Source organism: Poecilia latipinna, unplaced genomic scaffold (assembly GCF_001443285.1).
Source record: "Poecilia latipinna isolate Pla-1442-1.1 unplaced genomic scaffold, P_latipinna-1.0 Scaffold2602, whole genome shotgun sequence".
Lineage (NCBI taxonomy): Eukaryota > Metazoa > Chordata > Actinopteri > Cyprinodontiformes > Poeciliidae > Poecilia > Poecilia latipinna.
In genome coordinates this window covers 11,309-33,256 of record NW_015115218.1, presented here as the reverse complement: position 1 = coordinate 33,256, position 21,948 = coordinate 11,309, and the positions used below count along the sequence as shown (strand labels likewise).

Sequence of the window (21,948 nt, the reverse complement as noted above, 5' to 3'; positions counted from 1 at the left end):
CTTGATTTTGGCATTACAGCCAGCATTGGATTCATGATGTGTGTCTCCCTGGAAAGGTAAATATCTGTTTACATGCGTATTGTTTTTTTCTGACACCATTGCATCACTAATGTCTGTGTTATGGAAATTCTTAAATAAACAATAGAGAAAACTGTTAAGAAATGATGAAGATCTATCTTTGTGTTTAAATGTTTTATTTCAAAGGCCTCTGAAGCGTTCAAGACAGACAAGCACAGTGTAGCTGTACACAATCCTTTATACCAATCTGTTAAAACCACATCTAGTTTTGACGCACGCACACATATTGGAAAGTAGGAACATAGGGGAAAACTTCAGTCAGTACATAGAAGGAAAAAGATACTTGATGCATAGACACCTACTCTGAACCTTTCTTGCACTCTGTGCCTACAAAACTGCTTACATGCATACTAGTTAAAGGAAATAAATGTCTACAAAAGTAAGAATGCAGACATATGTACTAATTTTGCCACTTCATCTGACAGCAGGTATCTTTTGTTTCAGGTATCTGGTCATTGCCAAGCCGCTGTGGTACAGATTTAGACGAAACATCAAAACATCTGTGTTGGTCTGTGTCACGATCTGGATCCTTTCTCTTCTTTATAATCTTAGCATTTATCTCCTTTTGGAAATTCATATTGTAAAAATCATCCAGGTTGCTGGTGTCCTCCTCCCTCTTCTCTTGTTCATCTTCTGCCTGGTTGGGACCATTAAAGCTCTGTCTGAAGCTCGCAGTGTCTCTGCTGAGGAAAAACGTCGAATTGTTTCCATCCTGGTTGTGGTTTTGCTCATATATATTTTGCTTTTTCTCCCCAACGTGATATATTATCTGTTGGAAAATCACGGGCAAAATTCAATCTTCTTTGTTGTGTCTACAATTGGTCTTTTCCTTAGTCCTCTTGCAGACTCAGCTTTGTATATTTTCCTGAGGAAAAGTGCAGTTGACAAGTTTTTGACCTCATTGTGTTGCTGTGTGACGTCTAAGAATCAGGAGATCAGCAGCACTGATGATGTCAGCATGTCAGCTGTTCGGTCTACAGCAGTTTAGGTTCCACTGAAACACAAATATCTTCAAAGCTTACTTTTGGATTATTTGCAAAGTATATTGCTTTCAGATTATACATTTTTCTTTTTTTTTCATGATCTTTTGAATACTAAAACCCAACAATTGAAGAAATGACAACCTGCTTGATTGTCAGAGTTTTCTCATCTTCTGAATCTCAGACATTTTTAAGTGGACTTTAATTTGACTGTTTGAATGTGTCTCACATGTTGAATTTAACCAGGTACAACATGTAGAAAGTGTCATTTGAAATCTTTGAAAAATGCTGAAAACAGGAAGACTTTGTTTATTCAGCTGTAGATTAAACCAATTCAGCTTTTCTGCAAATTAACTGATTCTGAACCACATAATGTGTATCTAATAATAATAATAATAATAATAATAATAATAATAATGCATACACTTACAATTAGAAGAATTTAATTGAAATGTTTATTATATAGAACAAAAGCATTCATTTGGACTAGAGAAACAATCCTGGGAGAAAACTAACATTTCTCCAGAACTCAGACTTGTTAAACTTAAAAATACCATCTCTTGTGATGAAGCAAAACTGCTGCTTAGATTGTGAGAAATCTGCAGAAACAGGAAATATATCATGTTTGACATGATATAAAAACAGACACATTTTAACACATTTTGTATTTTATGACTAAAGGAAGTTTATGTAAGAAATACTTTTTAAATTATTTTTAGACTTTCACTCTCTGAACATTGTATAACCATCTAAACATGACGATTATTTTGGTTTGTCACATTTTTATTTGGACTTCATGAGGCAAAGGATGATGAGCTGAAAAATGTAACTTTCTTGGTATGAAAATATTTGTAAGTTATGAATGAATGTTGAGGGTTTGGTAGGAGTTTGTGATGGTAAGAAATTTGCTTGACAACATTGTATAGGTTTGTTTTTATCTCAGATATTAACTTTTTTGTCTCTTGATCTGAAAGAACAACTTTTTATTCAGAACTAAATTTCTTTAACAATATTCTCTGATAATGTGTATTATTTTATTTTGCACACAGATAGAAACAGAGTAGTTGTCAGTGTGCAGGGCCTCATTTCTCTGACAGCATAAAACACCATAATGTGCAACAAAACAATATTTGTTCTGCTCTAAAGTCGCCCAGCTGCGTTTGTTTCATTCAATCCTTTTTCAATCAGTAAATGGACTCTTAGATTTTACACACATATGGGTCTGAGGGAAAATAACACTAATTAGTGATCAGTAAGGAAATTAAATAAAAGTGTACTGGTGTTAAAAAAAATCAACATTTATATTTATAATGGAAGAAGATCATAAAAATTGAAGCTCCTTTTACAGCCTTTAAGATATTTATATTTTATAACAGATTCATTATTTTTAACAGGTGTTTGAAATTAAATCTGTTGCATTTCTTGCAGAAACGTCAATGTGAATTTGCCACACTGTAATATGGCAAATTCACATTACAGTGAATTTGTAATGTGAATTACAAATTCACATTCAAGTTGAGGAGGTTACATGTTGAATATATCTTGGCTTATAATCTGTTCCTTTAAAGGAATTTAAAAAATATTTTCCTTTGTTACTTCTGACTGAAAATGTTGGCTCATGTTTTGGCTGTGATTTTTTCATTTTGCCTTTTGAAAAACTCCTGAATATAAACAGTTTTTATAATTACTGTGAAAGATTTCCACTCTCACTGGATATTTCCAAAATCTATGGACTCTGGGATTTTGTACTTTATTTTCTGACCAACAAGCTGAACCAGAGCAAAATGCCTCTGAGAACTTTGACATGGTTTGATGCAATAATATTATTTTAAATATTATGTTTTCATCGACTCTGAATAGACAATCATCATAATTCAGAGATTATTATCCATGTGTACATTTAATCTGCATAATGTGCTTCACAGCGATAAATTATTGAAGTAAATTTACTTTTTAATAATATTCTAACTTATTGAACGTGTCTATGCAACTACATTTGACTTGAATTCAAATAAGGTCACATATTTCATTTTTCAAAATGATTTTTTTATGTAAATTTGTGAACAATCCTCGTTATTCATGTGTGTGCTTCAACAGTTTTTGTGTCTGGCCACTAGATGGTGACATCATGATTGTCCCCCTCATCATCATGAGTGTGAGGATCCTCTACATGTTGTCACCATCATGCTCCAGGTGAGCCTGTAGCTGTCGAAGCTGATGTTGTAAATTCTTCTTCTCGGTTCTTGCCGTGCTGATTTCTTCTCAATCTGCTGGTCATGGGCGGTTTGAGATTGCATCAGTGATTTGACTAGGCCTGCCAGCTGATCCAGTTTCTCAGCAGAGCTAGCATCACCAATATAGGTTAACAAGAACTCACCTTTGATAAAACAGCAAACATGGCCACCAGAGTCAAAGGAAATCCAATGACAATAGAGATACAATTTCCCACATACAAGACTTGGTTCTCTTCAGAACCGTTACTGGTTCTGTTAGATGCATCACTGTAGTTGGAGAAGTTCTGACTGAGGGAATCTCCCATTATTCAAAATCAAACAGCAAAATAATGAATTGCCTCATCGTTTCTTCCAAAGCCAAACTTCTGACACCACTTGCCACTTTGAACCACTTATAAAACAGGAAATAAACACTTACAAAAACGCAATAAAAAACAATAAATGCTACCAATAAATATATACTTGCATGAAAATAATTACAACTAAACTGATCAAAGACTAAATGTAACTTAATATAACTTAACTTAATAAGAGCATTCCCCTCCTAATGCTCCAGCAGCTTTTCAGCAGCACCTGGAGCGTTTGTCTCTTTTTGCTGCTCCCCTCTGCTGAGGAGACACCAGGAAAGGTAAATGCTCAACAATTGTTGAACTCAAATTAAACCAACAGAAAATCTCAGAACAAATCAACCTTCTCCCTGTACAGGAAGGATGGCCAGTCCCCCTTCCTGAAATAACGATCAACTAAATGTCACAGTGCAACTGAAATAAACAACTGAAACTAGAAACATTTGGTTTGTCCTTTAATAGTGATGAACCCCTGGTCTCCATCACATTTAGTCATAACTATAAACTTAACATGAAACATATATAATCAGAAGACGTGTCACTGCTGTAAAAATAAGCTGGATCCAGTGCAGTAAAGCTGTACAGACAGTAAGCTGAGGCAGCAGACATATTGATGATATCTGACAGACTCTGCTGTCAGATTATGAAAAATTTGGAGGTGTCATTTTGTGAAACATTTCTACCTTCACTTCCTCTGTCTGTTCAGAACCCGTTTCATCTGACCACATCTCTTTTCACTTGTGCAACATTAAGAAGAGGAGAAGAATAAATAAAGTTTTTATAATAAGATGATTCATATAACTTATTTGAAATGAGTTCAGGTCACTTTGTTTAAACAGTGCCATCCTTTCTGGTCTGTTAGCTGCAGTGAAGCCACATAAAGTGACCCTCACCAGTCTCTCTGTGGCCCAAAGTTGGAAAACCCCATCTTGAGTCACAGCCACCAGCTGACACCACACAGAGGAAGATGGAAGAACCAACATGGTGATGAAGCAAGAGGAGAAGAGAGCAATGCAGAACATCCTGCACCCAGCATCTCCACACTCTGTTTCATAAATGTGTTTCTATGTTAATGTGAAATGTTTCCATGACTTTATTTTTCTTCTCTACAGTTACAGTAATAGTTTACAGTTGAGGAGCTGCTTGCTGACAGCAGAGTCCCAAAACATGAATGATTTAAATTGATGAATGTAAGTGAAAAAGGTTAAACTAGTAATTTAAGTTAAAATCAACTTTTTTTCCCTTAAGAACATTCAGAGGATGTTTCATGTTAATTGGTGCTATATACCTGAACTGAATTGAATTTAAACAACTTGATTCATGAAAACCTGAAACATTTTGTTGTGATCTTAGAAGACACTTTCTTCCTGTTGATAAAGAAAATGAACCTATCACATCATCTCTGCAGCCATTTCCTTTAATACAGAAGTCAGATGTCATTGTTCAGACATGATAAAGTTCGTTTATATGCAGAACGCTCAGGCTGCAGGCTGTAGAGGTGAGGAGGATAACTGGCTACCAACAGGAACCATTTCAGGACCTTTAAACTTTAAAGGTAAATATATATTTTCTATGACTCTACAGAAAAACACACTTAATTTAATATGTCACTGAATAACCTGTTCAATTTAATGGAACTGCTTAAACAGTAGAAACTAAGGCTTATTTTCCACTCATTATTTTTAGCATTACAGTCTGTAGCTTTTTTTGTCTTTAATATTTATTTATTTTTTTGTCCTAAAAAAAACTTAAAATGTTTATTCTTTGGAAAACATCCTTTCACAGGATTTTCCCTTTAAAATAAATGTAATACTTTGTTTTTGAATTAAGCTAAATGAAAAATAAGGTTTTTATTATTCATTATTTTGCTCGTGCAGGTTTGATTTTGAATAATGGGAGATTCCCTCAGTCAGAACTTCTCCAGCTACAGTGATGCATCTAACAGAACCAGTAACGGTTCTGATGAGAACCAAGTCTTGTATGTGGGAAATTGTATCTCTATTGTCATTGGATTTCCTTTGACTCTGGTGGCCATGTTTGCTGTTTTATCAAAGGTGAGTTCTTTATATTTAGCTGTATGTTTGATATGTTATACATCTTATATTAATATTTGTTTTCTCTGAGCCTGGGGGTAAGAATTTCAAGAATATTCAAAAATAATTAAAAAAAAACTATGTGATACATTTGTGGAAAAAGAACCAAATAATTGTTGCAGGAAGTTGGAAGGAAATCTTTTGTCTTTATTTTCATTTTGATTCCCCTGCAGGTGAAAGAAGATAATGTTGCTCCAGTTTACATCTTCAACCTTCTGCTTTCTGATGTCGTCCAGTACTGCAGCAGAGTTCCTATAATATCACGTACAGCTAATGATGCCTCTCGTTGTGCCCTTGATTTTGGCATTACAGCCAGCATTGGATTCATGATGTGTGTCTCCCTGGAAAGGTAAATATCTGTTTACATGCATGTTGCTGTTTCTGTCTCACACTATTACATCAGTAATGTCTGACAGCAGGTATCTTTTACTCCAGGTATTTGGCCATTTCCAGGCCGCTGTGGTACAGATTTAAACGAAACATCAAGACGTCTGTGTTGGTCTGTGTCGCAGTCTGGATCCTTTCTTTTCTTTATAATCTTACCATGTATCTCCTTTTAGAATTAGAGAGGAGAGTAATCATCCAGGCTGCTGGTCTCCTCCTCCCTCTTCCCTTGTTCATCTTGTGCCTGGTTGGGACCATTAAAGCTCTGTCTGAAGCTCGCAGTGTCCCTGCTGAGGAAAAACATCGAATTATTTCCATCCTGGTTGCGGTGTTGCTCATATATGTTCTGCTTTTCATCCCCAACATGATATATTATCTGGTGAAAAAACGGTGGGAAAATTCAGTCTCCTGGACTGTGGTTACAATTGGTCTTTTTCTCAGTCCTCTTGCAGACTCAGCTTTGTATATTTTTCTGAGGAAAAGTGCATTTAACCAGCTTGGGGCCTCACTGTGTTGTGTAACGTCTAAGAATCAGGAGATCAGCAGCACTGATGATGTCAGCATGTCAGCTTTTCGATCTGCCAGAGCGTAGGCGCTGTCAATGCACAAATATATTCATATATTACTTAAAGTATTCTTACGGATTATTTGTAAACTATATTGTTTTCAGATTATATATTTTGAATTTTTCATAATATTTTGTCTTCCCTCTGAACAATTAAAACTGAACTGAAATGACAACCTGCTTGATTCTCAGAGTTATTTTTGTTTAATTCACAGGTTGATTTTATCCAAATTCAACTTTTATAAAGTGTCAAACATTTTCATGTGAAAAAGTTTCTGCCACCAAAAAATACTGAAAACAGTAAAACTTCATTTATTCAGCTATAACTTAAACCAAATTAACTTTTTTTTTCCAATTTAATTGATTTGGAATCACATAGTGTGTCATATAGTAACAATGCAGACAAGTAAAATTAGATGGGATTTAATTAGATGGGATCAGCTGTTTATTTCTCTTTGTGAAGGCTCTAGAAGGCGTCCAGTTCAGGCGAACACTCTGGAGAAGATGTGCTGGCAGCCAGCTGCTCATATTCTCCACCAGGAGATGACAATTCCCCACAGGTGCGTCTGGTTAGGACCTGCCGACACGCCCTCCAAGAACCTGCTGTCAACAGGCGCCCTCTGGTGGATGATCTGAAAAGGAACCCAGCAGACCCACCAGCCTGGTACCTAACAGGGACGACTTGAAGTTGTAGGATTGTAATTGTTCCATCTTTTCCATGTTGTGTTTTGTAAACACTAATGTTAATATTCTACATATTTGTAAGTTATGAATGAATGTTGAGGGTTGGGTAGGAGTTTATAATGATAAGAAATTTGCTTGACATCTTTTTGTCTCTTGATCTGAAAGAACAACTCTGTATTCAGGATATTAAATTTCCTTAATATTTTGAGAGTGTGTGATATTTCTTGCTGCACACAGGCTCCACATATGATGAGTAGTTGGCAGAATAGACAGCCTCATTTCAAAATAAAGTTCAATAAACCAATATTTAGTATGCTTAAAGTCTGTTGATTACCTTTATTTCATTCAATGCTTTTTCAGTCAGTGATGGGACTTTTACATCTTCCACTCATGTGGGTCTTGGGGGGGGAAACACTATTTAGTGGTCAGTAAGGAAATTAAGTACAAGTGTGCTGATGTTAAGGAAACTCAACATTTATGTTTATAATGGAAGAAGGTCCTAAAAACTGAAGATCCTTTTACAGCCAAGGTATCTATATTGTGTAACAGATAAATCGTTAATTTTCTGCAGCTACTTGAAATCAGAACTGAGCAATTCATCTTAATTTCTTACAGCTGTGAACTACCAATGTGAATCTGCTTCACTGTGATGGGTTTTATATGTCAGGTTGTTGGAGTACATGTGGGATATAATTTGACCTCTAATCTGTCCCAGAAAATTCATTTTTAAAGCCTGTTCTTCTGTTACTTCTGTCTGAAAATGTTGGAAAGATTAGCTCATTTTTTGCCTTTGATAGTTTTTTTTTTGCCTTTTGAAAAGTTATTGAATATACACAGTTTTACTGAGCAGAATTTCTACTCTCACTGGACGATTTCAAAACACTGAGATTTTGTACTTTATTTTTTAACCTACAAGCTGAACAGAGCAAAATGTCTCCAAGGGTCTGAAGTAATATTCTAATTTTAAATATTATGTTTTTACAAAACATTAAGTATTAAGTAGTATTATTAAGTAGATAATCATCATGATTCAGATATTTTCATCCATCTGTGTACATTTAATCTACAGTATATAATGTCTGTCACTACTTGATACAATTACTGAAGTAAATGGTTTTTTTTAATAATATTTACATTTATTGAACGGACTAATGTACAACTAAACCTGACTTGTCTTAAAATAAGGACTAAATAATTTCAAAGTGATTTTTCTGTATAAATTTGTGAATCTTTGCGGATCTTTGTTCTTGTGTGAACTCCAACAGTTTCCGTGTCTGGCCACTAGATGGTGACATTATGCGTCATGTAGCAGAATGTTTAAAAACACGTTAGTGGCGGTAAAATGACACATTTATGGAAACATCAAGTCTTAGTTTCAGCATCATAATAATAATGATGTTTTATAGTAATATATGAGCAGTTTTATTTTTCAATGGAAAAAACAAGCAAACGTTTGACCATGAAAAATTTATTTCGGAATCTAAGTTTTGAAAAATGATGAAAAAGCATTTATGCAAATTATATTTTCTTTGTTATGTCATGTCTCTGTTGCAAATTAAATATTTGCTGGTGTCATTTGATTTTTTTTTACTTAATTTTTTTCAACTATGAAGAAAGTTTTTTTTTTTTTTTCTAGAATGTATGTTGTAGTATGATAACGCTTTTATATTATAAAAAGATGCAGTGATATTTTCCTTTTGATTGGGTGGCAGCCCAATGCTCCCATAGAACAAAGATTTTATGCAACTTATCTCAGATGTCATATGAATAAATGTCAAATATGATATTGAGGATTCCTTGTATCATTTGGGTTTTGGTCAAGACAATCAGAAATAAGGATATGTTAGGGGGAAAGCATTAACATTGCAGAGTTTTAGTCCTCTTGTTGGCTTGACTGTATCTTTTATTCAGATATGCAAATTGAAGTTATGCAAATAAATTTGCACAGCAAATACTTCTTGGTAGAGAAGAATGATGATCGTAGGTTCATCACTGACAAGCTGCAACATTTAAGAGCTAAACGAGAAACAGAAACGTCAGTAGAGAGGAGATATGGTGCAGAATATGGGGAAGAGGGGGGTGTAATCTGTGATGTAATATTTCCGTACCATAAACCTCTGAAAGGAAAGCCAGTAAACTGAGACAGCAGCTTTATTAGTAATATCTGATAGAGGCGGCTCTAAGATTATGAAAAATTTTGAAGGTGTCATTTTTGTGAAACACTTCTCGCCTGACTTCCTCTCTGAGTGTTCAAAACTCTGTTCATCTGACCACATCACATTTAATTTGTGCAAGATTAAGAAAAAGGAGAAGAAAAAATAAAGTTTTAAAGGTAAGATGATTATTCTCAGTATGTTTGACTTAAAATTAATTAAGGTAATTTTTGTTTAAACCCCAGGTTGTTTGGTTGAGTTTTGTTTATTTCTGTGTTTTTTAGATCCTCTTTTATTTAGATTAGCCAGGTTTTTGTTTTACCTTGGATTAAGATTGACGAATGTTAAACAAAACTGTATGTAAAAGCAACATAGCTATCAGCAACAAAAAGAAAGTGTAGCCAACTACAAATAATCTGACTTAATCTGTGATCTGTTTTTTTTTAGTTTAAATGTGTATTTTCAGATTATCTGTTTTAACTTTAACTGCTTAAAGTGTAGTAAGTCTTATTTTCTGCCCTTTTTAAAACTAGCTGCAGTGTTCTCTGTTTCACTCTAACTTTTTAGAGGTTTGTTGCCAGTACCGTAACTAGGATGAATCACTAGAAAGACTGTTACCAGTAACCTATTGACCATATGTGTTGATAAAAAAAATTACTAACTTAAAAGAGGTTTCAAATAGAAGTTATTGTATTTTTATGACAACAGTATATTTATACTGTGTTTATGTTGTCTTTTTGTCATTGCAATAACATTTTATTTTATGTGTTATGTACTCATGTAAAAGCCCTCTGAGAGAGAATCCTCAGTATTAATGGTGCAGAAATTCATTACAGTAAAACAAAATGTAATCAAGACGTGACAGCAATTCACAACAGAGATGAAGATGAATATTTCAAATTAATCCTTGCTTTTCATTTCGTAGATCAGCTATGATTTTGAACAGGTTAAATATTAAGTCATGTTCAGGAAGAGCAGTGTGGTTCTGGTTCTGGTTGTGGAACTGGACCAGCTCTACACCCTCAGCAGGGTCCTGGAGGCTGTGTGGGACTTTTCCCAACTGGTCTACATGTGTTTTGTGGACCGGGTCCTTTAATATGTCATACAGGGACAAGGCTGCCCTTTGTCACCAATTCTGTTCATTACTTTTATTGCTTTATGCTAAGGTTTTGAGGGGATCTGTTGTGGTGGCTTTAGGATCACTTCTATGGTTTTTGCAGATGATGTGGTCCCATTGGCTTCATCAGGTCATGATCTACAGCTTTCACTGGAGCTGTTTGCAGCTGAGGGAGGACGTCCTGCCCCAGTTTAGGTATTTTGGGATCTTGTGCATGATTGAGGGAAAAATGGAGCAGGAAATCGACAGGCGGATTGGTGCAGCGTCTGCAGTGAAGCGGGTGCTGAACCGATCTGTCGTGGTGAAGAAAGAGCTGAGCCAAAAGCTCTTAGTTTACCTGTCGATCTACGTTCCTACTCTCATCTATGGTCATGAAGTTTGCATCATGACCAAAAAAAACAAGGTCACGGATACAAGCGGCTGAAATTAGTTTTCTCTGTAGGGTATTTGGACTTTCCCTTAGAGACAGGATGAGAAGCTCGGTCAGCCAGGAGGGACTCAGAGTAGAGCCGCTGCTATGTTGCTTTTACATACAGTTTTGTTTCACACATAGGTGATCATCACATAGGTGATGAAGCAGCAGCCAAAGAGAGCAATGCAGTGATGACTGGAGGCAGCCTGGTGTACAGTTAAACTGTTGCATATAAGTAAAAAATATAAAACAAGTGTTTTAAGTTAAAGTGTACATTTTTGCAAATAACATTGAGAGGATATTTGTTGTTTATTGCAGCCATAATACTGGAATTAACTGAGTTGAAACAGGTTGGTTCACGTGTTCTATTTTAAAAAACAGAAACATTTTGTGATCTATAAAGACGCTTCCTTCCTTAAAGATAACTGACTTATCACATCATCTTTGCACCCATCCCCTTAACTACAGTCAGATTGGTCAAACGGCGAACAGCAAGTGAACAGAAACCTGACGCTGCAGACCGTTAACAAGAGAAGGATGACTGGCTAAAAACAGGAACCATTTCAGGATCTTTAAACTTTGAAAGGTAAATATAATTTTTCTTCCAATGTACAGAAGTGAAAAAACACATTGTATATGATGTGATTGAAACCAACATGCCTTCTGTTCAATTTAATGCAACTATAACAAGTTAGAAATAACAGTTTTGATATGTGCCGAACGTTTTAGTTAATACATGTGGATAATTTTCCACTCATTTAAGAATTTCAGTCTATTGCTAAAAATGAGACCATTAAGGGAATGCTATTTTTATTTAAGTGAAAATACTACAAAAATCAACTCACGATCTATTACAAAGCAGCCTTTAATGGGATTATCCCTTTAAAAAACATATAATAATAGTTTTATGAACTAAGCTAAGAGAAAATAAATGATTTATTATTTTGCTCATGCAGGTTTGACATTGAACAATGGGAGATTTCCACGTCAACAACACATCATGGAACAGCAGCATCAGTCAAAACAGCTTCAACAATGACACAGATACCAACAACCATGATGATGATGATGATTTCGTTATTCGAGCCCTCGATATAGTGGATTGGATCAGTATTTGCATCGGGATTCCTCTGACTCTGGTGGCCATATTTGCTGTTTTATCAACGGTGAGTTCTTGATAACTTAGATGATGTTAGGTGTTGCGATATAGTAATTTTTTATTGTTGGTTTTCTCTGTAGCCTGTTTGTAAGTTTGTTTTTTCAAAAAGAGAAATAAAAAAAATATATGTTATATTTATTGAACAAAAATAATCTAATAGCTGTACAAACTATGTAATAAATGTTTTGCCCTTATTCACCTTTTGTTTCCAGGTGAAAAGAGATCACGTTGCTCCAGTTTACATCTTCAACCTTCTGATTTCTGATCTCATCCAGCTCTGCAGCAGAATTCCTCTGATAGTTCATGGTTTCCATGTTGTCTCTGACATTCCCCTTGATGTTGGCATTACAGCCAGTGTTGGGTTCATGATGTGTGTCTCCCTGGAAAGGTAAATATCTGTTTACATGCATAATGTTGGTTCTTTATGACACCACTACACCAGTAATGTTTGACAGCATGTATCTTATATTCCAGGTATCTGGTCATTGCCAAACCGCTGTGGTACAGATTTAAACGAAACATCAAGATATCTGTGTTGGTCTGTGTCGCAGTCTGGATCCTTTGCTTTCTTTTTATCCTGACCATGTACCTCACTCTGGAGCCAGAGATGAGTGCAACAATTTTTGGTGTTTTTCTTCTCCTCCCTCTTCCCTTGTTCATCTTCTGCCTGGTTGGAAGCATCAGAGCTCTGTCTGAAGCTCGCAGAGTCCCTGCAGAGGAAAAACGTCGAATCATTTCAATCCTGGTCATAGTGTTGCTTACTTATGTTCTGCTTTTTCTGCCCATTACAATAATTTTACTGTTGGAAGGAGCCAAGAAATTTTTAATCTTAAAGATTGTTTTTGCAATTTGTGTTTATCTTTGTCCTCTTGCAGACTCAGCTATGTGTATTTTTCTGAGGAAAAGTGCAGTTGACAGGGTTTTGACCTCATTGTGTTTCTGTGTGACGTCTAAGAATCAGGAGATCAGCAACACTGATGACAACAACATGTCGACTGAACATACTACAGCAGTTTAGGTGCCACTGATACATAAATGTCTTCCAAACCTACTTTTCAGGGATTTCTTTTAAACTATATGCTTTAAATTTTCCATGACCCTTTGGTTTCCTTCTGAATACTAAAACCCAACAACTGAACCTGTTTGATTCTCAGAGTTGTCTCAGCTTCTGAATCTCAGACATTTTTTAAAAAGACGTTCATATAACTGTTTATCTTTGTTTATCTCACATGTTGAATTTAACCAGGTACAACATTTAGTGAAAAAGTTTCTGTCAAGAGAAAACAGTAAGATTAGTTTTATTGAGCTGTGGATTAAACCAAGTCAGATTTTTGTGATGTTAATGTATTCTGAACTACAAACAATACATCATAGTAACAACACAGACACTTTGAATCAGTGGGATTTAATTGAAATCTGCATTTTATAGAACAATCACATTCAATTTTACTAGAAGATTCTTTAAATAAACGCAAGAAGGGCTAAAAAAACCAACGACCTTAATGACTCCAAACCCTCCCAGGAGGGACGGCTTGAAGTTGAAGTTGTAGGTTTTTAATTCTGCAAACTGTTTTATTTCATATTTTGTAACTGTTAATCTTAGTATGCTGTTAGTTTTCCTCATCTACAGTGTTCATAAGGTGATGTAACTTTTTCAACCAAAAAAAACCATCTCTGGTTGTGATGAAGCAAAACTGCTGTTTATCTCCTCAGAAATCAACAGAAACCAGAAACGCCTCTTGGTTTGCATGATACAGAAAAGGAAGCAGAGAAATTTTAATACAGTGTTTTGTAGCTACAGCAGCTTTATATAAATATGCCTTTTTTAACATTTCTGGACTCTCCACTGTCTTATCATAAAACCATGGACTATTTTTAATGGAATTCATGAGGCACAGAAAGATGAGATGGAAAAATTTGAATTTCTTGGTAGTTAAAAAATGGATGCTGAGTGTTTGTTGGGGCTTTGTGATAAGAAATCTGCTTGCTGAACTACAATGTGAAAGTTTGTTTCTTTAATCTATAATCTTGTCTCTTCATCTGAAAGAAAAACTTTTTATTCAGATTAAAACTATCTTGCCTTGCCAAACAATGTTGCACAATTGCATTACGTGACAATAACATGTGACTATGACTTTCAATGTTTGGCTCGAAAAGTTTTATTCATTTTGTACCTGGAGCTCAGTTGGACCTGCTTCTCTCATGTTTTGTGGTTGTTGCCCTCATTATTTGACCAAAACCTTTCTGCAGGTAGAGACTGAATCATCTCCACCAGTCATGTTCGGCTTCTTATCATAATCCAAACAGTGAATGTGTGATTAATTGATTAATTGTCTTCAAATTCATCTTATATATTGTTTCTTGGTTTTTGTCCAGATGTTTTCAAGCCTTTATTTCTGTTAGCTATGATTCCTGCATCAAGTTAATAAAAAACATTTTAAATGCATTAATGTGGGCTTAATGAAATTGTGTTTAATACTTTAATGAAATTGTGTTTAATACTTAAGACGTTATGTTTAAAGTACTTTAAACTGGGCAAATGAGCCTTATTGAAATGCATATTGTAAATTATTGACTGTAGATGGATTTAGAAAAAAAAGAATGTTTTAAGCAACAAATATAACTTTTGGCTCACTGATTTACCCACTTTTCTTTTGCTCTCAGTTGTCCTTTTCAAATATCACTTTATATTTACATTTAAATATAAAACTTTGCAGTAGTCAACAAATTTCTTCAATGTTTTCCTGAAATAAGGACACATAGGTCATGTGCTGATGTAGCCTTTGGTGCCACAGGGTTTTACAGAGGATCCCAGTAGGACACTGACATGGAAGAAGTCAAAATTGTTTACAATGTTTGGAAAAATCTAAATCATTGAAATCTAAACTATTAATATAGAGTTTTAAGCTGTAGAAATATAGAAGATAAAATATCAAGCAGGACTAGGATGGAAAGAAAATGTTTGATCCAAACTTTATAAAACTGCTGGTGTGTTTCTCAGTATGTAGGGTGAGATATAACAGACAACATCACTGAGAACAGAAACACCTGAAACTGAGCATATAAAAGTTTTTATTATTAACCAGAAAAATAAATTAATAATAATCATAATAATATTTTGTCCCTCGTCACATTGGCAGGTTACAAAGCAACACAAGCTCATTTAAACTAAACCCTTTTCCTCCATTTATTTCCAGTTTTCTTTTGATCCAGTCACTGTATCATAAAAAACAGATTGAGACAAAATGCAGACCATATTTGGCATCACAAATATCATTTTTTATAAAATAATTCTAAAGTTTCACTCATCACATCATCTTCACTTTGCCTGCTGTACCTATATTGTCCACATGATGCCGCAGTAGAGCAAATGAAGCGAGTAATGGAAAACCTCAGTGCATCATGAAGCAGAGACATAAAGCTTCTGAGAGGGAGACGAATATTGGAGCTGGTGAACTGTGACCTGGTAAAACAAGACAATTAAAGTTTATTTATAGAACACAATTCATGGAATCCTAAATGCTCTACAGCACAGGAAAATAATAACTCAAAACTTTGGCTGCAGCGACACCTACTGACAATCTCCTCATACCGCATATTTGGTCCTGTAGTCAATTTGATGTCACTCAGTTACACTCATCAGATCCAGGCCCATAAACCTGATGAGTTTGACCAAAACAGGAATTCTGTTGGATCTGTCTGAGCTGGTGACAAGAAAACTTCCTTCATTCAGTCAACTGCCTGGGCCTCAGTTTGGTGTAAGGTAGGAAGTCTGAGGAGCTCTGAGGTCAAACGCAGCCATGCCTGTTGGTGGCAGCTTTCCCCTCAATGACCTTTGGCTCTGGTTACTGAAGTAGGTATGTTGTGTTCAGGGTGAACTGATGAGAATGTATGTGAGGGAGGGGTTAGTAGATATCCTTCACCTCATGGGGGAGAATCAGGACTGACAGCAGCAGAGTGACAGACGAAGGAAAGTCTTAAGACAATCTGTGGAATTCAAAAGATGACTCAGTTTAGTCTCCTGCAGCCTGAAGATTTTTACAGATCAGAATATTGAATTGTTTGCAGCTTTATGTCCATAAGTTTGTCCAATGGAGTATTTTTAAGCTTTTTGAAGGTTATGAATGCTTTCACTCTTTTGCAGTCAGTTCTGTCAAGAAAAGAATCAAATCTGAATTCTCAGAGGACTGACTGCCAAAAAACAAAACTTTACAGTTTCTGTTTTATTCAGGTTCCCAGCAGAAACAGCAGCATCTGTTATAATGCCAAATCATGCATTTGAAAATTGCCAATGTGACTTTTGAATGTCAGACATTTTTGCATTTTTTTATGAATATTAATATGTGCACACCTTTCATTGACGCTGCATGTTGTGTCCAGTGGTAAATTCTGCAGACTGTTAATGCAGCCAACAAACCTTGAAACACCAGAGGAGCGAAATCATCTAGAAGAGCCGAGTCAGCTTTCAAAGGTAGACAATTTTAATTTATATCTGGTAATATAAAAATGAACAAATCAAGGAAGATACTTCATTTGTATTTTAGCTGTTTATTTTGAGTAAAGTGAAAATTCAAACAGTTTCTGATTTATCTCTTTTTCAAATAAAATATCCTGAAAATTTTGAGTAAAAGCTTTTTGATATCCACTCAGATTTTTATCAGAACAATTTGCTCTTTTTCACTGATCAAAACCAAATCATTAACTAAAGCAGGATTTCATATCTGTCTTGTCAAAACTTGTCACGCTTGGATTTCGCCAGGCCCTTCATCACAGAGGAACTGCGGTGAGTTATTTTGGGTTAGCTCACAAGTTTTGGCCACCAGGGGGCGGTAGAGGACCCTCAGAAAGTTGGAAGATCAGAAGGAAATGCAAAAAAATACTAAGAATAAAAAAATCTAATAATAAATGTTTAGTTGTATATTTTTACCATAAAATCTGATCTATTTTTACATGTTTGGTATTTTAAAATATAAGCTAAAATAATTTATTGAAATGTCAAACTCATCTTTCTAATTGGCTGCCAGTCAAATTTATCAGGCTGCTTTGTTCTGCATAGCCAAAGGAAACGCAAACTGGGAAGCGAGGCAAGTACTGGTGAACTGAAGTGTTTCAAAGACTGTTATGGTGTCAGCATGTCTTAACACCTTTTACTAACTCTCCATTTCTGTGTGACGTGTCATGCACTGCTTTCAGGAGAGTCACCAAGTTGGGAATAAAATGTCCATCACTGCTCAACAATCAAAGAAAAAAATCTCAGCAGGCTAACATTTTCAGTTTGAGGTGCATCCATGATGGCTGTGATTTTTGGTGCAGCTTGCATCAGTCAGCATCATCACATGACCAAAATGTTCCACGTTACTTTAAAAACCCACAATTATCTTTACCCACTTGGCAGTTTTTATTCAGTCTTACATCATCACAACCCATTAGACTCTAGGAGCCGTTACTTTAATTGTAAGATTTCCTTCTAAATGGTCTCTTCTTGGGAAAGCACTAAAACCAAGATAATAAAAGATAATTTACCCTACAGCCTTAGGAGTGCTCAGTTTCTTCAAATCAATTAATGCTACAGAAACAAACAGGATTTGATCTCAGAACAGTAGTTCCCTGCCCATAGATGAATGTGAGAGTGTGTTAAAGAATCTCTCTGGCTGCATGAATCGAACTATCTTTGGACAAACAAAATGTAAGTTATGCGCTCATAAGATTATTATTGCTAATAACATTGCACATTTAAGAGTTATGTTTGTTTTCTTGTCTTGATGGAAATCAAAGAGAGCAAATAATTAATCTTTTTAAAGTTTAACTGTTACAGGCTGAAATGTATTGTTTTGTGTTTTCTATAGTGAGCATTGTTTTGTGCTTGACTGAAACGGAAATTTCTTGTGCTTTTATTAGTCGAAGGACATTTATTGAGACGATGAACAGTGATGAAGATTTCCAATTCTTAGAACAGTTCAGTACTGTGGATTTTCATTCAGATCTGCTGCACATGCAGATGGTGACCATTTGGTTTTACTACAGCAAATCCAGATTCTGAAGATAAATGTCTAACATATTGATTGAAGGCGATTCCCTGCACTTGACACAACCTGAAGATGGTTACCTATTTGATGAAAAACTCAGACCGCTGACAATTATAAAGCAGAGTTTTCTATGGAGAAACCCGAGACAGGATGTTGATGCAGCTAAAAAACATTTCCAATCTGTTAACAGTTCATTGTAACACTAACCCATAGTAACAATAACATCTACTGTGACACCAAAGCATCCAAATCGAATCTGTTCAACCTAAACTAAGCTTTCTGAATTACAGCCAGTACTTGAAAAACAAGAAGAACACAGAGAACGTTTTTATATTCCATTCAAGATTTGTACATACATGCAAAAACTTAAACTGAACAATGTTTAAATGAAATAAAACCACCATTGTTCATGTTTATAGTAACTCTGCCTTCAAATCAGCTTCCACTCTGAGGAATGAAAGTTTTCCACATCATCTGGACATCATAGGAAAACTGTTACAACTCCAGCAACATGATCTTCAACGACAGCGAGAGAAGCAACAACACTGATGAGACCTCTGGTGAATACAGTGGATTCTTAGACTGGATCAATTTGATCACCATTGGGATCGGACTTCCTTTGACTCTGGTGCTCATGACTGCAGTCTTTTTGCAGGTGAGTAGAGTTAAATTTAAAGAAATTATTATTTGACATATTGTTTTTCCCTTTAAACATTATTTCTCCCTCCGCATTTGTGGAACAGGAAACATCCCACATGTTATGAACATTCCTGTTTGATTTTTTCCTGTTTTCTGTCCTGCAGCTGAAAAAGGATCAGGGATCTTCAGCCTACATCATCAACCTTCTCATTTCTGATCTCGTTCAGCTCTGCAGCAGAATTCCTATGTATTTGTCTCCGGATGATGTCATCCCTGGTTTCTTCTGTATATGGGGAATATTAGTCAGTGTGGGATTCATGATGTGCATCTCAGTGGAAAGGTGATTCTGTTTCTCTGTATTTTACATTTCCACCTCATGCCATTAGCATGTCTGTTCTTCACCTGCCTCCAAATACTAAATAAGTTGATATTTTATTTCAGGTATCTGGTTATTGCCAAAGCAGTTTGGTACAAATTCAGGAGAAACAACAGAGCATCTGTTGTGGTCTGCATTGTGGTCTGGGTTCTTCCTCTTCCTTTATTGCTAGCTATTAATTTCAAGCCATACATACAGATATATGCATATATCTTGACATTTATTTTCCTCCTGCCCTTCCCCTTGTTCCTTTTCTTCTTGTTTGGATCAATCAGATCTCTGTCTGCAGCTCACAGCGTTCCTGCAGGTGAGAAAAGAAGAATTGTAGCCATTCTGGTTGTAGTGCTGCTTATTTACACAACACTTTTCTTGCCCATCATCATTTGGTTCCTGGTACAAGACAGTTTGACTCTTACTACTGTGGCTACTCTTTGTATTTACATGAGTCCTCTTGCAGACACCATTTTGTATTTGCTGATTCGAAAAAGCCTTCTGGACAAAGTTCTGGCTTCATTGTGTTTCTGTAAAATGTCTAACGGTCAGGAGATGAGCAGCATGGGAAATGACAACATGATTGGTCCAAGTACTGACGCTGTTTGATCTGTAAGGTGATTCAGAAGTGCTTTCATAGTAATCTGGGTTTGTTGTGTCTGATTCTGAGGATTAATGAATCTTTGTAAAAACTACCTGCAGTGTTTCCTGTTTCACTCCAACGTTTTAGAGATTTGTTGCCATTTCAACAATAAATAAGATGAATTACTAGAAAGACTGTTACCAGTAAACTATTGACCATATGTGTTGATAAAAAAATAACTTAAAAGAGGTTTCAAATAAAAGTTATCGTATTTTTACGACTCCAGTATATTTATACAATTCACCAGTGTTTATGTAATCTTTTTGTCATTACAATAAAATTTTATTTTTTAACTATTTACTCATCTAAAAGCCCTCTGAGAGAGAATCCTCATTATTAATGGTACAGAAGTTCATTACAGTAAAATAAAATATAATCAAGACATGGCAGCAATTTAAAACAAAAGTGAAGATAAATAATTTAAATTAATCCCTACTTGGCAATTATGTAGCTTTTACAATGAGCTACAATTGTGAACAGGTCAAATATGAAATAATGTTCCAGGGTAGCAGAGCATGGAGTTGTTGAACGGTGACATGACTTTTATCTATTATAATTATGTTATTTCTTTATTTTATTTACTGAGAGCCATTTTCCTAGCAGAAGTCTCTATTTAAAATAAAAAATAAAATAAAAAATAACAAGCAGACATACTTTCTTCACAATTCCAGGGAAGAAATACTTAAACAAGAGAACTAGAAACAAAACATATTTTATAGAAATTGTGTTACTTGAATACACCATTGTTATATCAATCAGCATCTCTTAATAAAATGAAGAGATGATCTCTGAATATATAAAATGAATTGACACAAAATAGAAAATTATATCATAAAAAGGGAAATAGAAATGATGGGTGATAACAGTAAGTTTACAGTTTATTCATCAGATTTCCTTATCAGTGAACTTTGTTCCATTACTAAGCCATTAAGGCCAGTGTATTAACCGCTAACATCCATTTCAAAGCTTTAGATTAATAACTTCCCTCTAACCAACAGCTCTAAGTGCTACAGAAAAAAAAGAAAAGTAAAAAGATTGATTTAACAGAAGAGCATCAGTTTCCACTTCAGTGCTGACTGAGTGCTGACAACATTGTCAGGACTCTGGAAACCAACTCTGTGGCTCAAGAAAACTGACAAAACAAAAGGTAAATTATACTTTTATTAGATCATTCGAGTAATATTTATCATTTAAATTTGTTTTTCTGCTGCTGATGTGATGATAAGGATGTTTAGGAGACAGGAAATGATTCTGCTGTCTGGTAAATGCCCTGATTAGTCAATTGACGTTTAACAAACCTTTTCAATGCAAAGCATATTTTATCATTCAGAACCAAAATGTTTAGATAATTAATGATTGATTGCTCTTATATGATGCACCTACACTGTAAAAGGAAATTAGTTGAACCAACTTAATTGAATTGCTTCAAATGATAACAAGTAATTCAATTAAGTTTATCCAACTCAACATATTATGATCATCCAACTCAATTTATAAAGTTTAACTGAATCAATAAGGTGGTTAAAATGACATATTTAAGTCAGTCTTACTCAAATCATTTAGTTTACTTCAAATAAAGAAGGAAACTTTATTTGAAGGGGAAGACGAGCAGCTAAGGTTATCAGGGTGGAACTGAATTTAGAACGACCGCATCACGTCTGTGAGCTGTGCTCTTCCTCTGCACCAGTCTGAACAGGATCTGTCCCTCATTAACAGAATACTCTAAAAAGTGAATTAGAAACCAGTTCAATGCCGTGTTCCTATTCTGATGTCTTGACACAGCATCCTGTACATGCTGTGGTGGTGCAGAGGTTAAAGCTCAACTCCCATTAGGAGCCTTCAGTCCTCTATGTGGCTGTCGCAGGTTCAACTCCAGCCTGATGAACTTTGTCTTCCCTTTCTTATCTACCAAGTTAAACAAATTAAGTTGGATAAACTATTTTCTTTTTTCAGTGTACAGGATCTTTGAAAAACTAAAATATGTTAAAACACACAATTAAAATTATTTAAATTCCAGTTGTATTTTAAGCACAATGTGAGTGATAATGTAATTCTGGATATTTTAGT

The 21,948-nt window shown here is 35.2% G+C and overlaps 4 protein-coding genes and 1 long non-coding RNA gene across 5 annotated transcripts; all 5 read left to right on the top strand.

Annotated features, from left to right (window-relative positions):
• The first annotated feature begins 36 nt into the window (after positions 1–36).
• LOC106938472 (proto-oncogene Mas-like) lies at positions 37–1,196 on the top strand. The gene is made up of 2 exons (XM_015020533.1): positions 37–56; positions 523–1,196. The coding sequence occupies exons 1-2, from the start codon at positions 37–39 to the stop codon at positions 1,064–1,066; spliced, it is 564 nt and encodes a 187-aa protein (XP_014876019.1). The 3' UTR covers positions 1,067–1,196.
• Positions 1,197–5,102: 3,906 nt separating this feature from the next.
• On the top strand, positions 5,103–6,075 carry LOC106938480 (uncharacterized). Its single transcript, XR_001422632.1, has 3 exons — positions 5,103–5,194; positions 5,517–5,693; positions 5,906–6,075. It is a non-coding gene; the product is annotated as an uncharacterized LOC106938480 (long non-coding RNA).
• Positions 6,076–6,101: 26 nt separating this feature from the next.
• Positions 6,102–6,738, top strand: LOC106938471 (free fatty acid receptor 3-like). Its single transcript, XM_015020532.1, has 2 exons — positions 6,102–6,109; positions 6,168–6,738. The coding sequence occupies exons 1-2, from the start codon at positions 6,102–6,104 to the stop codon at positions 6,706–6,708; spliced, it is 549 nt and encodes a 182-aa protein (XP_014876018.1). The 3' UTR covers positions 6,709–6,738.
• A 4,789-nt stretch (positions 6,739–11,527) lies between these two features.
• LOC106938478 (proteinase-activated receptor 2-like) lies at positions 11,528–14,652 on the top strand. The gene is made up of 4 exons (XM_015020538.1): positions 11,528–11,633; positions 12,004–12,213; positions 12,419–12,594; positions 12,681–14,652. The coding sequence occupies exons 2-4, from the start codon at positions 12,019–12,021 to the stop codon at positions 13,222–13,224; spliced, it is 915 nt and encodes a 304-aa protein (XP_014876024.1). The 5' UTR covers positions 11,528–11,633; positions 12,004–12,018; the 3' UTR covers positions 13,225–14,652.
• Positions 14,653–18,657: 4,005 nt separating this feature from the next.
• LOC106938479 (G-protein coupled receptor 4-like) lies at positions 18,658–20,101 on the top strand. The gene is made up of 3 exons (XM_015020539.1): positions 18,658–18,887; positions 19,036–19,211; positions 19,313–20,101. The coding sequence occupies exons 1-3, from the start codon at positions 18,744–18,746 to the stop codon at positions 19,845–19,847; spliced, it is 855 nt and encodes a 284-aa protein (XP_014876025.1). The 5' UTR covers positions 18,658–18,743; the 3' UTR covers positions 19,848–20,101.
• The last annotated feature ends 1,847 nt before the right edge of the window (positions 20,102–21,948 follow it).